Raw genomic sequence first — 17,863 nt, 5'->3', positions numbered from 1 at the left:
TATATGTAGCCTCGATCCCGATCGACGACCGCCGGTAGTTGCCCTTCATCCTTACACACTGCATTAAACACAATGTCAAAAGCAGATATTGAAACTGCGCACACGGCTCTTGTGGAGACCGAAGAATTTCGAGCTCATAGCGGCCAGTCTTCGACCGGTGATGAAGAGAAAGGACAGCGTGCGGGCCATGGTTACTGGACGATTCTGCTCCGTCATGTTTGGATCGGATGGCTTCTTGCAATGCTTACCACAGCGATGTTCCTCCTCACCGTGGTGTACGCTGCAAAGCCTAGTGTCTTCCGAGGAGTACAATCTGTTGGCAACTCCATAGGTAACGCGATCCTTACGCTGCGCTTGTTGTCCGGGATCACAGATATTCTACTCGCGATGACCTGCTCGACGGCCTACGAGAGGCTGCAAATGCTACTGATCCACAAACCATCTGGCGCGCCTTTCACGGACGTGCTTGCGCTACATGCGAGTACTAGTTATACTGGCCTGGCTGTGCTGGGTTTCGGTAAAGGTCATCTCAACACCCCTACGCGAGGCCTTGCCATTGGCCGCTTCTGCATCATGGGCTTGAGTGCCGTGCTCGGCATCATCATTATGAGTAATGGCTTATTGTTACTGCCGCGCTGGCTGCAAAGCTGATCATCGCAGGCGACGTGGACACACGCCTCACGTTCCAGCCAATGCGGACGTGGACACTGAACACCACAGAAGGCATTAGCAATTTCAACAAATCACGTGCGCCGCTTGTTGCCACTGAAGTTGATCGGTTCTTTGGGAATTCCATATTGACCTTCCTTAACAACCCGGAGATCGCAGTCGACATAACGCCTGACGATTTGAAAGGAATGTCTTGCGCCAACCAGATCTCTGTTCGCGGTAAGACGCCTTCATGTCAGCGAAGCGTCTTCATGCCTGGTAGTATCCCGACTGTGCTGGTGACTGAGGAAGGGTACGAGGACGCTGAGATCGCATTCGCGTACAACGTCAAAGGATACAACCTCACGTTTGGTCCTGGTGACGACGGGCATAATTGGACCTTCGATGAGCGGCAGGACTGTCAGACGATAGGCTTGGCCTTCGGCGCGGTCCGTTTCTGTCTGAACAATGCGGAATCCAATGTCCTACGAGCACGTAAGCAGTGAACAGTAAACCATTGACATCAAGAAGTGGACTGACCGCAAGGATAGGTATGATCAGATGTCCGTCGTCGCTAGCCTACACATCCCAGCGTTGCCTCACGGATACGAGCTGGCATCGCAACACGACCGCTTCCGTGACCACCATGCTGACCACCACATATCAGTGGGCCGATATTGCCTTCTACCGCTCAAACCAGTCAATAGCGAGCTTCGAGATCTTACAGACTCCAGAGACCAAGGCCAACATAAACTCAACCGAGCTCATGTCCGCGTTTCACGAGTTCACCCTCGGCTCAGGAAGTATGCAACAAGCGATGCTCGACTGGGTGACCACGACGAACACTACCTCTGATACGGCTGGTGGGGGGGACGAAAGCGATCTGCTCCACGAGTACGAAGACCTGATCGACAGTCTTCTTGGGGCAAGGGAGCTCTCCATCACCAAAAGCCGAGAGAATCGCCGGGCTGAGAGCGATGACGTCTCTGGCCTGGCTTCCAGCTTTGGGGACCTGACCTCCCTCTTCACCGGTGGTGGGTCAGTGCCTGGGAGCAACCCTATATTTCCCATACTTCCCTTTACGTACCTCGAGTCTTGCTCAGCCCTCGGCGCAAAGAACTCACGAGCGACGACAACATGCACCGATTTCATCCAAAACTTCCTGGCCGTGCCACTCCTCTATTGCGACTCGCTGCTAGCGCTTCGCATGAGCTCAGGCCTGGACGTGCTAAGTCCCATAAGTGACAGTGACGAGGCTAGCGCCGCGCTGGTGGAGTCATTCATGGAGTACCTGGGTATTGCTGATGCAAGTAAGCAACGCCTTATGCAAGGGACGCCAGGCACTCAAGTTGCGCTTTCAAGGCTACGGCATGAGATCGTTGTCGGCAGGGCTTCGCTTATCGCGTACGCTGTCGGCACCGGACTCGTTCTTATGTTTTGTTTCGCAGCTATCGGCGCTGCAACAACCAACATCAGCAGTCCCGGATACTGGCCGCTTTTGGATTTCATACTCAAATTCAAGGTGCTATATGATGGGGAGGTATTGTCATGTGCTGACAAGGAAGCGATACAAGCCCAGCAATGTGGCAAAAGGTCAACAGTAAGCCGCATGTTGGTGCAGACAGCATAAGGCAACGCGCAGGATTACCAAATGCCCAATATCACGAAATACCCAAGACGGACAGTTATTGGAGCATTTGGGACCGCTTGATGTTCGTCAAGGCGGCGCCCTTGTTCTTCCTTGGAGCACTGCTGTCTGGGACTAATGGGAGTCTCCTTACCTAGTCGTTGAGCTGTGACCGTAGCTTGGCCACAGGGTCGTCATGCTTGTTCTCGCCTTTGTAGTCTCATGAAGAATATATAATATGTGGAATTGTGCAGCTCAAAGGCAATCATTGAGTCTCAGTACTGCTGGTCACTGGAGGGTCATAGGTTATGAAGAGTTCGGGAAGGACGGGCATCCATCAGGTGAGTGAAAGTGTAGCGTCGTGCCTTCATCCATATGCCGTGATATTTTGGCCTTAGGCATGAATAGTGCAACGTCACTATGTGGTAGAAGCTCCCAAGCTCCAGACCAACATGAAGTAACGCTTCATTCATCTCCCATCCACAACCCCAGCAAACAGCACAGTCACAAACCACCAATAAACACACGATTTTCAAAATGGCAGCCGTCACGAACCACGGGCTCTTCTACACCGAGCAGCTGACCACTCCCCTCCGCGTCGCGCAAGTCGTCGGCTTAACCAGCGCCACCTTCCTCGCCGGGAAGACGTTCGCACAGTCCTTCGGCACCATTCCCGCCTTCCTGAAGGCGCCAGCACCGCTCCTCGCCAAGCAATGGAAGACCATGTATGACGGCGACGTGCTCATCGCTCCTGCCACTTCCGCCATTGGGCTGGGCGTGTTCGGATACTTTGCCTACCGAGGTAACGTCTTACCTCCATTCACATCGTCCAACTACCCCATTACTGACTCGGTATGCTCATCGCAGACCCCAATGCCTGGAGCCACCACCAAATCCTCTACACCACCGCCTCCGCCCTCATGGCCATCCTGATCCCATACTCCACCCTCCTCCTCGGCCCAATTAACAGCAAGCTCGAGAAGAAGGCCAGTGATCTCGCTTCCGCCTCTCTTACCGATGCCGAGGCGGAGTCGGGAATGAGTAAGGAGGAGTCGACGCATGGTTTGGTCGATACCTGGGGCACGATCAACTTCGGCCGCGCCATCATCAGTGGTGTTGCGGCTCTCGCTGCCACGTGGGCGGCGGTGGACCGTCTCGAGGTCGTCCCGGCTGTTGCCAAAGTTATGGGTGGTGCGGATCGGATGGGTCATTAGGAGACGTAGTATTGACGTCATGTAGCGATTGTACGGTGCTGGGTGTGGGTGGCGATCTGGTCGAAGGACGTATCATCGTGAGCGTGCGCATGAGCATATCAGACACTATGGGTTATGGCGTTGGCAGGCTGACGTTATGACCAAGATATGTATGTACTATTACACTCCTGAATGGCATTGAGGGCGTTTCAAGACGCTCGTGAGGAAGGAATGCTGCATATCCTATGCGTGCCAACAAATGATTCACAAACCGCTCCCATCTCATGCCAATCTGTATCTTTGCGACTCAGGACGGGCGTCGTGAGAAGTCCGCTTCACATTCGTATAGTAGACTTGGTTCACGCGTTCTTTGCATTTGCATAACACTGCGCAGGACGCTACGAGAGTCTCCTTGTCGTAGGGTACAACGCTACTTACTTGCCTGGTGTGTCAGAGTGATCGGGCGATGTTGTGGACAGTGTCAGATCACAGTTGTCAACGAATCCAACGCGAGATACAACATCTGGAAAGGTGCAAGGCGTGCATATACCCGGTGCATGGTGTCCGTGACTGTGGGACGAAACTGATCAGAGGCAACGCTAGGAAGGTGCAATGTGAAGAAAGATCGTTGCTGCATTTTTCGGCTATGTACAACATGTACAAGATCCGCTTCGCCTGCACGCTGGGGAACGAAAACGCCTAGTCGTTTGTACGTATCGAAGCAGCTCCCAATGTCGGTTGGTACCCGCTCCGACCTCCCATTGCTGATTCAATGTCGAACGCCGCTTGCTGATGCAGGATTCGCTAGATGTTCAGGCGCAACGTAACGCAACGCAACGCAACGCCCGCATGTCAATCCACACTTTTGTTCCCCCAACCCCGCTGTTCTCGTCCTACATCCGCTTCAACATCACCCCCCTCCATCCCCCACCCACCCCAACGCCCCCAACACCCCTCTCACCTCCCCCTCCTTCATCCCATTCACCCCCAAACTGCGCACCATACTCCCCTTCCGCAGCCTCTGCAACCCAACCGCCACCTTCCACGCCTCCGTCTCCTCCAGCACATACGTCCAGCGCTTGCTCTCCGCATCCCGCGCCGTGGCCCTCAATACGTGCAAGCCCCCCAACCCACCATCCTCCACTAATTTGAGCGTCCAGGCCTTGACGTCCCATTCCCGTTGCGGCACGCCGCGGACATCGTCGTCGATGAATAACCCTTCACTCTTGATCCGCAGGATGAGTCCGTCAGTTACGGATCCCACGCCGGAGACTAATTGCGCGATGGGTTTCGTGGGAAAGGAGTCGGAGAATAAGTACACAGCTTTCAAGCATATCTTATCCGGATCTTTAGTAGCATACGGCCCGCGCGCATGGGAAGGCGGGGGCGTGGTCCGCGCCGTGCTGGCGCTGGCCGCGTAGCTCGATTCGCTGAGGCCGGAGACGGAGGAGGCGGAGGAGGCTTTGTAGACGGGGCGTTTGGTTTGCGGGGTGGTGGAAGGGGAGGAGGAGGAGTAGGCGGGACGGAAGGTCGGGGGTGGTTGTGTTTCCGCTTCGCTGCCGGGGTAGGAGGCCGCGGCGGGTTTCTCGTAGCGGTGTGATGAGGCGGCGGGTTTGGAGGTGGGTGTTCGTGGCGCGGAGGCGGCTGCTGCTGACGCTGAGGCTGCTGCTTGCTTTTCAGCTTGCTCCCTTGCCTCGCGCTCGCGTGTGTCCTTCTCCCGCGCCTCTTTCTCTTTCTCTCGTTCTCGTTCGCGCGCTTCTTTCTCCCGCGCTAATCGTTCTCGCGCAATACGCTCACGTGCTTCGCGCTCGCGTTGCTCTTTCTCTCGGGCTCGCGCTTGCTCCCACTTTTCCTTCTCCGCCTTCGCTTTGGCCGCTCGCTCGGCTTCTTCGCGTACGCGTTGTGCTTCCTCGCGTTTTTTGCGCAGGTCTTCGGCTCGTTTGCGCTCTTCTTCGCGCTTCTTCGTCTCTTCCCGCGCTTTTTCCCATCCGCTTGCCGCGCTGGCCTTTGGCTTGGGACGTTCTTGCTCTGGAGGTGGGGAAGGTCGGGGAGGAGGTGTTTCGGGAGCGGGCGGCGGTGGTGGAGGAGGTGGTGGTGGTGGTGCAGTTTGCGGCTCGGGCGGAGGTGCCGAGTGTGAATGTTGCCGCTGCTGACTGCTCGCTCCCGCTCCTCTCCCCCAACCACCTCCACCACCGTCCGCTCCTCCTCCAATCTCTCCCTGCGTCTTGCCCCACGCCCAGCCTGCCACTCCCACGCCCACGACTAGTAGAAGCACCCCAACTCCGCCGCTCTGCGACACGGTCACAAGCCACTGTTTCAGCACCGGCATTGCCAACGTCCATACTCCCACCGCTAGCAGTGTGCAAGCGACGCCGAGTAGGAAGCTATTCCGGTTCGGTTGCATGGAGGGCAGGTAGAGGAAGCCAGAACCTGCGGAGTGGGGAGGGATGATGAAGATGTCGTAGTTGCCGTCGGGCAGTCCGCCGGGTGGCCGGGGGCTGTGGCCGTGCGGAGGAGGTGGTGGGGGAGGCTGGTCGGCCATGTCTGGCTATTATTAAGGTGTGCTGTGTTGTGTGCGCTTGATCTTGTCTCGCTATCTTGGATGCTGTCTTATAGGTCTGCTCGCACGCGCTTTTCGTCGTTTCAGCGAAGGCATAGGCACTGTAGCGTAGCGGTTGCGCGATGAGGCGTGTCCCGTGTTAGGATGCTTCGTTCGGTTGGCTTCTTGCGTGCGCTTCACTCTGATGTATATTAGAATGTCGCGCAAAGACCAGTCATGTGAACTCCAGTAACGCCTGACATGTACAAGACGCAATCGCTTCCGATGGCTAATCAGTATGCGGGCGGGTGGGCAGTTACGCAGCCGTTGCTATCGTGTGTCTCACGATTGTTGACGACGGGCGATGGCTCTGGAAAGCTTCCAAGACAGCTCTCGGCCCGTTTCGCGCCCGCAGTGACACCCGGCAGCACGTTGCGCCCATGCAAACAACGATTACCCCAGCATCTCCCGTCTATGCGCTCGGCAGTTGGGCGTAAGGCGAGACGGACAGTTTGGGAAACAAGGCTGATGTGCGGCACAGCAAGACACGGCACGATGTAAGAAGAAGGACAAGGGAAGCATGTCCTTCTTACAACTACCCCCTCCCTCTCTCCTGACATGGACACAAGCGGAGGCTGGGCGTTGTTAGCAAGACAACACACTCGTACTGCAGGAAGATGATGGCTACGTAAGCGCGAATAGGAGTGGGAGCCGGCGTGGCCACATGGTCATTCGCTGCTGCACGGCGCTACAGCAATGTCTGCATCCCCCCCATCAATACTATTTGCTGATGTATCGCACCGTCTCTACCGCTGCTGCAGCTACCAGAAACAGTTCAGCTGCTCACCGCTCGCCACGTTGGACCGTTGGGGCTGTCGGAGACGCGTCGTTTGGCGATCGGTAAACAGAGCCTGATGCACGAAGCAACGGGGCTAGACTGAATGTGCAGGACATGACTCGGTTGTTGCTTGCATCGGTGTTACTGCCTTAGGCTTCAGCGACTTCGGCACCTTCACTTCCCCTCCATCTCTACTAGACACTAACTAACGCCTTTTGGATCGCTTATCCTACCCCAGCGCTTGGTGGGCAAAGTGTCCAATAGCAGACCGCATCATCTTGTCGCGCCGTGCATGACTCTTCCCTCAGGAACAGCTGGCTCAACCAACTCGAAGACTGATGACAGGGTGGAGTTATCGAGCAGTACATCGTCTCCACCGGATGTAAACCATCTCCACTGGGGCGCGGGTGTTTGTATTATTAAGCCGTCGAACCATTGATTTCGTAGGTGGAGCATGCAACCGCAACGTTCGTTCGTAAGGCCTCCGACAGCGATATCGATATCCTCGCTCTGATCCGCAGCAAGTACAGAAAGGAGTGGTTGTCCAAACTCCAGCTACAATCTCGTTTCATCTCTCCTTCACACTCCACAAGCACTTTACCTTGAGCATCTCTGAGTCCATGTGTCATATCCCGCCGCATCTACACATCTCGTACCATCCCTAGCCCCCGCCTCGTCAACTCCCCTCAAACAGTCCAAGTCATGCCGTTCACGCTCAACCCCGTCGTGGCAAGCGCCAGGGAGAAAATGATGGGTCCCAATGGCCCTCCGCCGCCAGCAGCAGTAAGAGCCCCGCCATAATTAAAACGCAAAAACCAAACCGACTCACAAACCACACCACACCCCAGATCGGCGACATCGCCGCCCGCCGCTCCGGCGCCGACGTCTTCTTCGCCCTCCTCAACACCCTCACCCCGGCCATCCACGACGTGGAAACGCGCGACTTCCACACCCCGGCCTCAGACGGCCACTCCCTCCTCTGCCGCTGGTTCACCAAGAAGACCGACGCCCCCCTCCGTAACTCCCCCGCCATCTGCTACGTCCACGGCGGCGGCATGATAAGCGCCAGCATCCACCACTTCGACCAAATCATCAAAAACTACGTCACCCGCACCGGCGTCCCCTTCCTGGCAGTCGAATACCGCCTCGCCCCCGAAGTCCGCGCCCCCGTCCCCGTTACAGACGTCTACGCGGGGCTCACGTACCTCCACTCCCACGCCGCGGAGTTGGGGGTCGATGCGGCCCGGATCGCGATCATGGGGGATAGTGCCGGGGGCGGGATCGCGGCGAGTCTGGCCCACTACGTCAAATTGAAGGGCGGGCCGAGCGTGTGTAAGCAGATACTGATGTACCCCATGCTTGACGACCGCACGACAAAGGAGGATAACACGAATGTCGCCTCCTTCGCCTCCTGGACCGCCGAGGACAACATCACCGGCTGGACTGCGCTGCTCGGTCCCGAGAGAATCGGCACGGATGCGGTCACGCCCGTCGAAGCGGCGGGGCGGATGAGTGTGGAGGATGCGAAGGGTTTGCCGCCGACGTACATGGATATCGGCGAGTTGGATTTGTTTCGGGATGAGTGTCTGGAGTATGTGCGGAAGTTGGGCAAGGCGGGGACGAGTTGTGAGTTTCACTTGTTGCCCGGTCTGCCGCATGGGGCGGAGGGGTTGGTGCCGGATTCGGAGGTGGCGGGGGAGATAATGGGGTGGCGGATGAGGGCTATCAAGAGTGTTTAGGCGCGGAAAGTGGACAGGTGACTTGGGTTTGATGTGGGTGGGGGATGCTTTGGTTTTATTGGAGAGTCGTGTCGCGGGTCACGGCTAGGAAAGTCAAAGACCAGAGTTCTGCATTCGTACAAGCGTTAGCGTCTGCTGCCTTTTCATTTCTCCGTCCCACAAGCTTTCAGCGGAGGGGGAAGATGGTACCACTTACGTCGGATATCACTCTCCGTCGGACTCAAACCAGGCGGAGGCGGCAGACTTCCCAACTCCTCCCTCACGAACCCCGCGTCGCTGTTGTTATTGTAAACCCAACTCCACACCTCCGTGCTCAACTCCGCCGTGTTCGCCTCGATCAAATCCCACAGATGGTTATACGCTGCCCGCACACGGCCGTAGACTATGCTATCCGTACAGAACGCAGGAGGAGACGGGGAAGAGGTGGCATTCGTCGTTGAACACCGGCCTAGTTGTCGCTGCAGCCCTGCAGCCATCATAGCCATAGGCCAACTCCACACCACCGTCCCGTGATAAGCATTGTTTGTCCAGTTGGCCGCGTAGACGGGATCTCCGCCAAAGGCTGGGTTGGCGATGAGCATGCCCACGGGCGTACTGAGACCTACGGGGAAGGGGGCGAGGATGTTGTTGGCGGTCGAGTTGAGGAAGGACGTAAGTTGGGTTTGACTGGTTGTGTTTAGGAGGAAATGCCGGAAACAGTCGTCGCTGTTCATCACGCGGATGAGGGGTTGGTTGGTGTTTCCTTGCAGGCTTAGGCCGTGGTAGACGATTTCCGAGGTGATGGTGTCGGCGTGTGAGGGGAAGTTGTTGCCGGAGGACGAGGAGGTGTAGTTCGCGAGGAGTTGTTGGGCTTGTGTGGCGGGGACGGTGACGCGGAAGAAGGCGAGGGTGTTGTCTTCCCATACCTGGGCGTATGTTGTTGCCGTGATGGTCCAGTCTGGATGTGACGGGAAGAAACCTGCGGCGGAGAGGGCGGCGATGGACCGGAGTGCGGCGGGGACTAAGGCGGTGTTGACGTCGTAGGGTATTCTGCCTCCTCCGATCCCGTACGTGCTGTCTCTCCACTCGCCTACGAGCTGGTCGGGTTTTAGATGGATGAGGTTTGCTTCGGTTTGGCCACCTGGTTGGGCAAAGGGGGCGGAGGTGTTCATGATCTTTTCCGCGTTGATCAGAGCTAGTTGAGCGTACGAGAGGCCATGATTACCGAAGTTCAGGGTTGATTGCGTTGTGAGGAAAGCTAACCGTCGGCTTTGCCCCACACCGCTGTCGAGGAAGTAGTTCTGCATGACCGGCATGAGGTAGTAGTCCGTGTCGACCATCTGATACGTGCAGCCGGGCGCGGTGCTGCTCACGTTCATCTGCAGGTTGAGGTATGTTGCGTAGTCTCCGATCGTCTCTTCGTGGCACACGCCACCATCTGTTCGGTTGAGGCGCTCTAGAACGGCGGAGATGACGGCTTCCACAGCACCGCCTTGGCCTTCGGAGAGCACAGGCTGCAGAAGCAAAAGGCTGATCAGGCTGTCTCGACCAAAGTATGTGAGGAAGCGCCAAGATCCAGCCAGAAGCTTTTCTGTGTAAGACAGGAATGACAGCGAAGTTGTCTGATCTGGGTACTGCTGAACTAAACTTTGAGATTGCGCGTTCAAGACTTGGTTGGCTGGGAGCTGAGTAAGTTGCGGATAGTCAAAGGTCGCAGTGAAGTTGTAGATTCCGGCCGAAAGCTCTACTGTCCGGTTGTGGATCAAGACACTACTGTTGCTACTGATCGGGACAAACGACATCTGCGTGACCGTGACATTGTCGAACCACAGTCTGGACAGCACCGCGCCTCCGCCGGTAGTACTGGCGAAGTTGATGGCATTCTGGACACTCGGCACCAAGATTGACGGACCTTCAGTGAAGTCTCGAATGGTGCGGATGCTACCCAAGATAGGCACCGTAAGTATCGCCGAAGAGTTGAAGTTGACGAGGGTACTGACTCCGACCCGCGCGTTTCCGGTCAACGGGCTGCTGTTAGGTGGAATGTAGACGCCTGAAAGCGGATGGCCTATCGTACTGTTGACGAGCTCGATACCAAGTGTGCCATTAATCCCGTTGCTGGGAGCGAAGAAGGAGACGACGCCGGAGTTGCCGGCTGGCCATGCGACCAACAGCCGAGAGCCAATGATCGTGAGGTTACTGTCAGGTTGCGGGCTCGTCACTACGACCTGACTCTCACTATGGCAGTCGGAGTAGAAGTAGTTGTTGTAAGGTGGGTCGCTGAGATACTGGGTCGTGGGGACGCCGGTGCACGTTGCGGCCGCAGAGCTAGATGGAGCGCTTGCCAACGTTGACGAGGCAGACGCAGTGCTCGCGAAAGTGGCCGGCGGCTGATAAACGAGCCTGCCGTTGCTGCAGCGGTATGTTGACGGATTGTAGCAGTCTGGTCCGCATTGAAGCGTAGGGACGCCGTTGAGCACGGGGCACAGGAAGTCGGTGTCATAGCAGGTATACTGTGTAGGGAGATAGTACGCGTTTCCGCATGGCTGAAGTCTGGAATCGACGGGCGGCGGTGCAGCAATTGCAGCTGCCGTCACAGGTAGCATAGCGAGGAAGTTGAGTTCAGGAGCCATGATCTGGTGAGAGAGAATGGAGAGCAGCAGCAAGAGCGAGGACTTCGGCAGTTATATGCAGTAGGTTGAAACAGTCACTTACCAAACATGAATGTGCCGGAGCATGTCATGGCCGCGCCGCGAAGGAGCAACACGACTTGCGACGCTCGGTTTCGGTATGGCCAAGCGAACTGCGTGCGGGGGAGTAGGAGTGGGAAAGTGAGGAGGTGAGAGGAACAGGTAAGGTTAGCCCACATGGCTGCGATCATCGCGCGGTATGGCGAGCACGCTGGCCCTCAAACACTCCCCGTGACTGTGCCGTTAGCCTTGAATAGGACCAGGACCGGAGAGCTGAGCGGGCATGTTGAAGCAGGCGGATACATGAACTGAAGTCGTCTGCACAAGCACGGGCCAAGCACTTTCATTGGGCATCTTCTTCCTCCTCATCCGCCATCTCACCATAACCTGCGACAAAGACTGCCCGTCACGGTCCATGATACGTTCCATGTGTGAGACTTGAATGATGATGACAATAAGAAGCTTAACAGGTAGGATTTCCTGCGTTCCTGCCCTTTCGGCGAATAAGTATGCTCTCATCTCGTGACTCCCTCGTCCCCACGTCATCGTGTCGCGTGTATACCTCTTCTGCCAATATCTCAAGCGTGTGCGGGAAGTATTGCGAAAGACTCGTAATGTCTGAAAGGCACATACAACAACTACAACAACAATAAAACGACAACACAGCAACAACATGGCCACCGACACCACCTCCGCACCGCTTACTGACGAGCAAACGCACGCCCTCTTCGACATCCTCACCCATCACGAGACCTACCAAGAGATCCAAGACTTCAAATACCCCGGCGCAGTCCGCCACTATGGACCACCATTCCAAGACGACATTGGCACCTCTGACTCGCCCATCCTGCAGAGTCTACTGTCGAAATTCATCCTCAAGTTGCCCGGCCTGCGAGACGTCAGCCCAGACTTCTGGAAGACGAGAGTATCCGACTTGATCGACGAGCTAGCACAAGCGGAGTTGAGCGAGAGCTATGACAAGGGCTTACTGGGTGTGCGGAAGACATTGGCTACCGCCATATCGGCTCTGATCGAGTACCCGGCCAGAGGCTGCCTCGCGGGAGTCAGTAAGAGTGAAGGGGCGAAGAAAGACTACAACAAGGACGATCCCGATGATGTTATTCGAGCATGGCATGATGCGTTACAAGAGGTCGTGTACGGCGACTTGACGGATACCTTGTTCGCCAAGGCAGCGGAGACGGATGACCTGACCAAGCATCCCACCCTGGTGCAGGCAATGCATGAGTTTGTGATTGTGAAGTAGGTATGCGATCCGCATTCGCCACCCCTTGCAGGCCAGGTTGGTAAGTGTGCCACCCGGAAGCTGACAAGCGTATAGCATAGCGTCGTTGTTGCATTACACGCTTATACTCTCGCCCGAGGGCCCGACGCTGTTACGGATGCTTCAGAGCGTACATCGTCTGATCCCATATATGGCCGTACGACAAGCTCTCAAGATCGGCAACGTCGCCAGCATGCTTGGCGCCATCATGAAGATTGTTCTTGCAAAGGCTAGTGTAGGCAGTCTTACCAATTGGGTTGGCATCACGTCGGGCGCAGACGAGGGCATGAACCTTCTACAGCAGTACGTCGTTCCCAAACAGTGGGATGACTTATCCGGACTAACACTGTGCTAGAATCATCAGCCAAGTACTCGGCTGGGATAAGCGCGAGCTCAAAAAGCGTGCAGAAAAGATCGAGAGCTCCAAAGATGCTCCGCCGAAAGAGGTCATCTCCGAGCTCAAGTCCTGGATATCCTCGCGCTCACGAGAAGAACACGAAGAATGCCGGCGGCAGAGCAAAGATCAAGGCATGTCGATTGTCACTGTGATCATGGCCACCAGCTCGCACTCCGTCGAAATGACCGAAATCCAGCACTCGAATGCACTGGAATACCTCGCTCTACACCTCGGCGCCCGCGACCGCGACGAGATCGTACGAGTCTTGTGCCGCCGCTCACCAGACCATCTCAGCGCCCTCGTCCGCGAAGGCGTGGACGCATACACCCCCATGATCCGCAACGTCCACCAAGCCGTCAACCTCTCCGACACCGTGTGGGACTTTGAGCGTTTCGTCACAGACATGCTGAAGATGTCGAAACCGTCGGGAGCCAAAGGCGAAGAGAAACCCCCCAGCGTGGAGAACTACGTCGACCTTCTCCACCGCCATCAAAGCTGCAGTCACAAATTCATCCACCAAGTGGCGAAGAATGGTAAAGAGGTCACGGCATGGTGGAAAGAATACGTTCACCTCGCCGCCGCGCAATTCAAGCGCGACGTCAAACCCCCACCCACCGAGGCTGTCGTGCCGGAACATGCTGCAGCAGGCGGCGCGCAGAAAGCAATCGTCTCCGCTTTCTCCGACCTCTCCAAAGACGACCAGGAATCCGTCCGAAAGGAGCTAGATACCTGGGCGAAATATCTCCGCGACCTGCACGCCGCATCCGCCTCCCGCGTCCGTGCCGTCATCAAACGCACGGGCTCTACACCGTACGGTCCGGGAGCCTATCTGGCGAGGTGGCAGCATTTGCTCGATACGACCGTTATTACCCCTGGACAACCGAAGGGGCCGGTCCGGTATGGGTCGAGCAAGAGTGTGAAGGAGGAGGGGAGGAAGGATGTGGATGGGAATGAGGAGGGGTTTGTGACGGAGGCGGAGGCGGAGAAGGTGGTGGAGGAGACGACGCCGGATGCGCCGAAGATGGATAAGACGGTTGAGTTGCTGGGGAAGAGGTTCCGGGAGATTGTTGCTGGGGGTTAGTGCGGTTATAGTAGCGATTACCTTCGATTTGAGACATCCTGCCGTGGCCGTAGTGCGCCTGAAGGTTAAAGATGGCTACCTAGACTTCAACCTACCTTTATACTCTTCCCAGAAGTCCCTGCACACTAAATGCATTTGCGGCCCATCAAGCCACCACTCTCCAAAACTATCCTCCACGTCAACGTCGACTTTGCTGACCCTCTCTTCCCTCCTCAACCCACAAAGCGCACAGGCATGCGGCGCCGTCAGTCCGCCCTCACTCGCCTTAAGCGTCCGGATAGGCATCTGCTCCGCCACCTCCGGCACAGCCCTTAACTTCCCTTCATCAGACAAAGTCGTCACAGCACCCACACCCGCAACCGCCGTCCGCAATTTCCCCACCTGGTCCCTCCACAACCGCACCACATCAAGCACCTCCCGCTCCTCCTTCGCCACCTCACTCCTATCCACGCCCGCGAGCTTCATCCCGCCTCCACCCCCACTAGGACCCATGCGCATGGATTGCGAAAGATGCTGGTCGCGCTTCCAGCGCAGCTTACGCCCTGCGATGATGTGGCCGAGCACTATGGCTTGGTGGAGGTAAGCGCGGAGGAATTTGAGGGTGGCGGGGTGAGTGAGGAGGGTGTGGCGTTGTGTCACGTGCAGACGGGTTAGGGGGTCGAAGAGAGTTTCTTGGGCGGAGGCGAGGAGGGAGGGGAAGATGGAGAGGAGGAGGGAGGGGGGTGGGATGTTGGTTGGAGGGGAGGAGGTCTGTGAGTTTGGAGGGCCCAGCGGCTTGGATGGGTGGGCTGGAGTGGTGTGGGTGGAGATGGAGGGGAGGTGAGGTGCGGGAGCGGCATTCTTGGGCGAGGTTGAGTCTTCGAAGTCGTCCCATTCTTCGTCTCCATCTGCGATATGGTCTGCGTGGGGCGCTATGGCATACATGGGGGCTTGTGGTTGGCGCAGCTTTGCATCGGGAGTGAGGCCTTTCTGGTCAGGTCGCTGTAACGCATGGTCCTTGAGAGATAGATTACTCAGTTCCCGCGAGGTCAGATCCGTTGCCAGATTTCCCTGTGCCCTCACCGCGCTACCGGTGGCCTTGAGGCTGCCGAAATCATCATCATTCCACGCGTCTGCCCTGGCATCATCAATATCGAAGAGAACTTCGTTCCGTGACGACGTCGTATACGCATTCGCCAGCGATGTCTTCGTAGATGCGCGGCTTGCGGCATCACGACCATGCTGCTCAGCGATGACTCGTTTTGAGAACGCCATCGCCGCCTCGGGATTTTGTGCGAGGTCAGCCATCTCGTCGCCCCCGGCATCGTAGTCATCATCGTCCGCGGCGAATAGTAGATCCATCCGTCCCGCGAAAGGATGCTGCCCCGTGTCTTTGGCATGCTCGGGCGCGGTCACCCTGCCGCCGAAACCCCTGGGCGCTGGCGCAGTTATTGGGCGTGTCAGAGCGGTAGGCGTCGGCGGTGTTGCGAGATGCTGAGCACGAGACGGAGCCGCCTCCGGCAGCTGCGAGTCATTGGAAGCATCTTCGAAGTCCCCGAAGTCGTCATCTTCTTGCGTGTCTGAAGCATTCAGCTTGGCGCCACCGATCAAGCCGTGCGAAGGGGCAAGCACGGGATCTCCCCGCCGAGGTGATTGCTGGTCGACATCTGTCGGAGGCGGACCAAATGCCGCCAAAAGATCGTGCGACATGAGGTATCATTGTTTCGGATTTGCTACCTCAGCTACAGTGCATGTAGGTCGCAACCGCTGATCGGGAAGCGGCGCTTTCCCCGAATCGAGCATACAAGGGCAGGGCATACAGATCCGCTTCAGCGACGGTGGTCAATCGACGGTCCGACGTGCAATTCAAGATCATCATGGATCTCATAATCCCGTCGGGGCTGAGTCCGATTCCGAAACACAACGTGCATTCGCACCACACAGAAGCCCGTTTGCCATCTAGCGCTTGGGGAGCATTGAGCGATGCACCCACCACATCGCCTACGCTATCTTAGCTGGGCCGGGACAGTCGCAGACGGCGCACTTGATTTCTCGTCGCTATCTCCTCTACCTGTTGTGGTGCGGATTCTACCTGTCGCTGCCATCAAAACCCATCACCTCCGACCGCCTTCTGCGACGCGGCTGAAATGCTTCACTACGCCAACCATGCTCTCGTCTCTGTTTTCATGAATGGAAACATTGTTCCTTTTCAGGCTACTAGTCTCGAAGCCGTTCATCTCGAAGCGCCGCTATGTGAGATGCTCGAGCAAATGCGCAACTCCCGGTAAAGCATTGATATGCATGCAAAGATCAGGCACGGTTGAGCCGGCTGACTTGATTCTCTCCGTCGCATGTCGCTAAGAGCCTGGCTGCTGCGGTGAGAGTAATAACGTTGAGCTCATGATTTCGGGCTGCAGAAGGGGTAGATGTGGGCTATGTCGCCTTCGCACAAACCAACATGGCCGCGCGGGACATGGATCCAGCAATTGGACGAGGCGAACGGGCTGGTTTTCTGCAAGCTGCGCTCCCTGCTCAGCTCCACGGAAACACCGTCGTAGACCGACCGAAGAATGCCATGCCGAAAGATATCCATATGTCCAGATCCCTCGATCACAAGGCTCGTCCCCATTGGCTGCAGGTGTGTTTGCCGGTACATTGCGGTCTCCGGTGTGATACAGAGCTTCGCCATGATTTCGCGCTCCATTGCCATACCAGATAGTCCGCGCAGGTACGGTGTCACAAGGAAGCGGAAGCATGCAGCGCTGGCGATCGGACTGCTTGGAAGGCCAAACACCACAGTCTGCCGTTTCGAGGGCAATGCTGGTGACCTTTGTGGTGATACGAGGGACATGCTGTCGCTGCTGGAGCTGTAAAACTGTCGTGCCAATGCTGCCGCGCTTTCATCCTCCCCGTCCGGAAAGGTGCCGAACAGGACCGACTCCCCGGGCTGCATCTCGACCCCTTCGAAGTATGTCTCGCCAGAGAGCTGGGCTATACAGCTAGCTGTATGCGCTGCAGAGCGTCCGGAGACACCCCCGCAAATGACCAGCAGGTCGAAATTGTCGGCCTGGAGCTTCTCGCGCACGTAGACCGTCATCACCTCGACATTGTCCGGGATCGCGCCAAGGTACACGGCATCGTCACCCATCTCCCGCAGCGCTGCAGTCAGGTACGGACCTGTCGCATCCGGCACCTTGTACTGCGCAGATTGCTGGTTATACATGGTCGACGCCAGTTCTGCGCCGACGGACAGCACGCCGACCCTAGCCAGCCGCGTGACCGGGATTTCCAGCAAGCCTACACTCGCAAGGGCCATTGTATGTTTCGGGGCAATCAACGTACCTTTCTGGATGATGACGTCTCCGGCTGCGAAGTCGCTGCCAGCGATGCGTTTGTGGTAGGTGGTGAGGGGAGACCTGTTAATGGTTAGGATCTTGCCGCCTCCGCCCTGGCTTACCACAGTCGCATGTTCTTGCGGTATGCACGCATCGAAGGCACGGCGTGAAGATCGAGCCACCGGAAATGGCGCGCCCATGGCTACCTCGACACACGGTATCAGGTCATCTACGATGCGGTCGTCCACTTGAAGAGGAGCATCCCCGGCGAACATCGAGCCCATGACTCTGAGTTGCAGCGGCCGACCTACCGTCGCACCGACTGTCTGGCTTGAGAGGACAGCATATCCATTGTACGCGACGGTATCGAAGGTTGGTGTCGAGATAGGACTGCTCAGGTTGCCGTGAACTGTACGCCCGACCGAGAGTTCGAGCGAGAGTCGCTCTGCCTCACGCCTGAATGATTTCGCGCGCTCGCCGGCAATATTGGCGATGATCTGGCGCGCATCGTCGAAGCTGATCGTCATTGTGCTTCG

The 17,863-nt window shown here is 57.0% G+C and overlaps 8 protein-coding genes across 8 annotated transcripts; 4 read left to right on the top strand and 4 right to left on the bottom strand.

The window, feature by feature from the left end:
* Positions 1-692: 692 nt before the first annotated feature.
* On the top strand, positions 693-2,278 carry BAUCODRAFT_118389 (uncharacterized protein; the record flags this gene model as incomplete). The annotated part of the gene is made up of 2 exons (XM_007673633.1): positions 693-1,143; positions 1,200-2,278. 2 exons carry the CDS (start codon positions 693-695, stop codon positions 2,276-2,278), a joined length of 1,530 nt encoding a protein of 509 aa, XP_007671823.1.
* A 489-nt stretch (positions 2,279-2,767) lies between these two features.
* Positions 2,768-3,666, top strand: BAUCODRAFT_28981 (uncharacterized protein). The gene is made up of 2 exons (XM_007673632.1): positions 2,768-3,077; positions 3,143-3,666. Exons 1-2 carry the CDS (start codon positions 2,813-2,815, stop codon positions 3,487-3,489), a joined length of 612 nt encoding a protein of 203 aa, XP_007671822.1. The 5' UTR covers positions 2,768-2,812; the 3' UTR covers positions 3,490-3,666.
* Positions 3,667-4,251: 585 nt separating this feature from the next.
* BAUCODRAFT_177195 (uncharacterized protein) lies at positions 4,252-6,155 on the bottom strand. Its single transcript, XM_007673631.1, has one exon. It carries the CDS (start codon positions 6,008-6,010, stop codon positions 4,379-4,381), a length of 1,632 nt encoding a protein of 543 aa, XP_007671821.1. The 5' UTR covers positions 6,011-6,155; the 3' UTR covers positions 4,252-4,378.
* A 1,532-nt stretch (positions 6,156-7,687) lies between these two features.
* On the top strand, positions 7,688-8,584 carry BAUCODRAFT_60977 (uncharacterized protein; the record flags this gene model as incomplete). Its single annotated transcript, XM_007673630.1, has 1 exon — positions 7,688-8,584. A coding segment is annotated over one exon (897 nt), but the record flags the coding sequence as incomplete, so codon positions are not given.
* A 55-nt stretch (positions 8,585-8,639) lies between these two features.
* Positions 8,640-11,169, bottom strand: BAUCODRAFT_62475 (uncharacterized protein; the record flags this gene model as incomplete). The annotated part of the gene is made up of 2 exons (XM_007673629.1): positions 8,640-8,692; positions 8,781-11,169. 2 exons carry the CDS (start codon positions 11,167-11,169, stop codon positions 8,640-8,642), a joined length of 2,442 nt encoding a protein of 813 aa, XP_007671819.1.
* Positions 11,170-11,938: 769 nt separating this feature from the next.
* On the top strand, positions 11,939-13,836 carry BAUCODRAFT_40370 (uncharacterized protein; the record flags this gene model as incomplete). The annotated part of the gene is made up of 3 exons (XM_007673628.1): positions 11,939-12,513; positions 12,593-12,838; positions 12,891-13,836. Coding segments are annotated over 3 exons (1,767 nt in total), but the record flags the coding sequence as incomplete, so codon positions are not given.
* Positions 13,837-14,050: 214 nt separating this feature from the next.
* BAUCODRAFT_177187 (uncharacterized protein) lies at positions 14,051-15,683 on the bottom strand. Its single transcript, XM_007673627.1, has 2 exons — positions 15,239-15,683; positions 14,051-14,912 (listed from the first exon to the last, which is right to left on the bottom strand). The coding sequence occupies exons 1-2, from the start codon at positions 15,390-15,392 to the stop codon at positions 14,089-14,091; spliced, it is 978 nt and encodes a 325-aa protein (XP_007671817.1). The 5' UTR covers positions 15,393-15,683; the 3' UTR covers positions 14,051-14,088.
* Positions 15,684-16,390: 707 nt separating this feature from the next.
* BAUCODRAFT_61126 (uncharacterized protein) lies at positions 16,391-17,854 on the bottom strand (the record flags this gene model as incomplete). Its single annotated transcript, XM_007673626.1, has 2 exons — positions 16,391-16,844; positions 16,923-17,854. The coding sequence occupies 2 exons, from the start codon at positions 17,852-17,854 to the stop codon at positions 16,391-16,393; spliced, it is 1,386 nt and encodes a 461-aa protein (XP_007671816.1).
* Between the last annotated feature and the right edge of the window lie 9 nt (positions 17,855-17,863).

This window comes from Baudoinia panamericana (genome assembly GCF_000338955.1).
Source record: "Baudoinia panamericana UAMH 10762 unplaced genomic scaffold BAUCOscaffold_1, whole genome shotgun sequence".
Lineage (NCBI taxonomy): Eukaryota > Fungi > Ascomycota > Dothideomycetes > Mycosphaerellales > Teratosphaeriaceae > Baudoinia > Baudoinia panamericana.
Note: the sequence above shows the minus strand (reverse complement) of the source record. Positions and strands in the feature narration are given on the sequence as shown.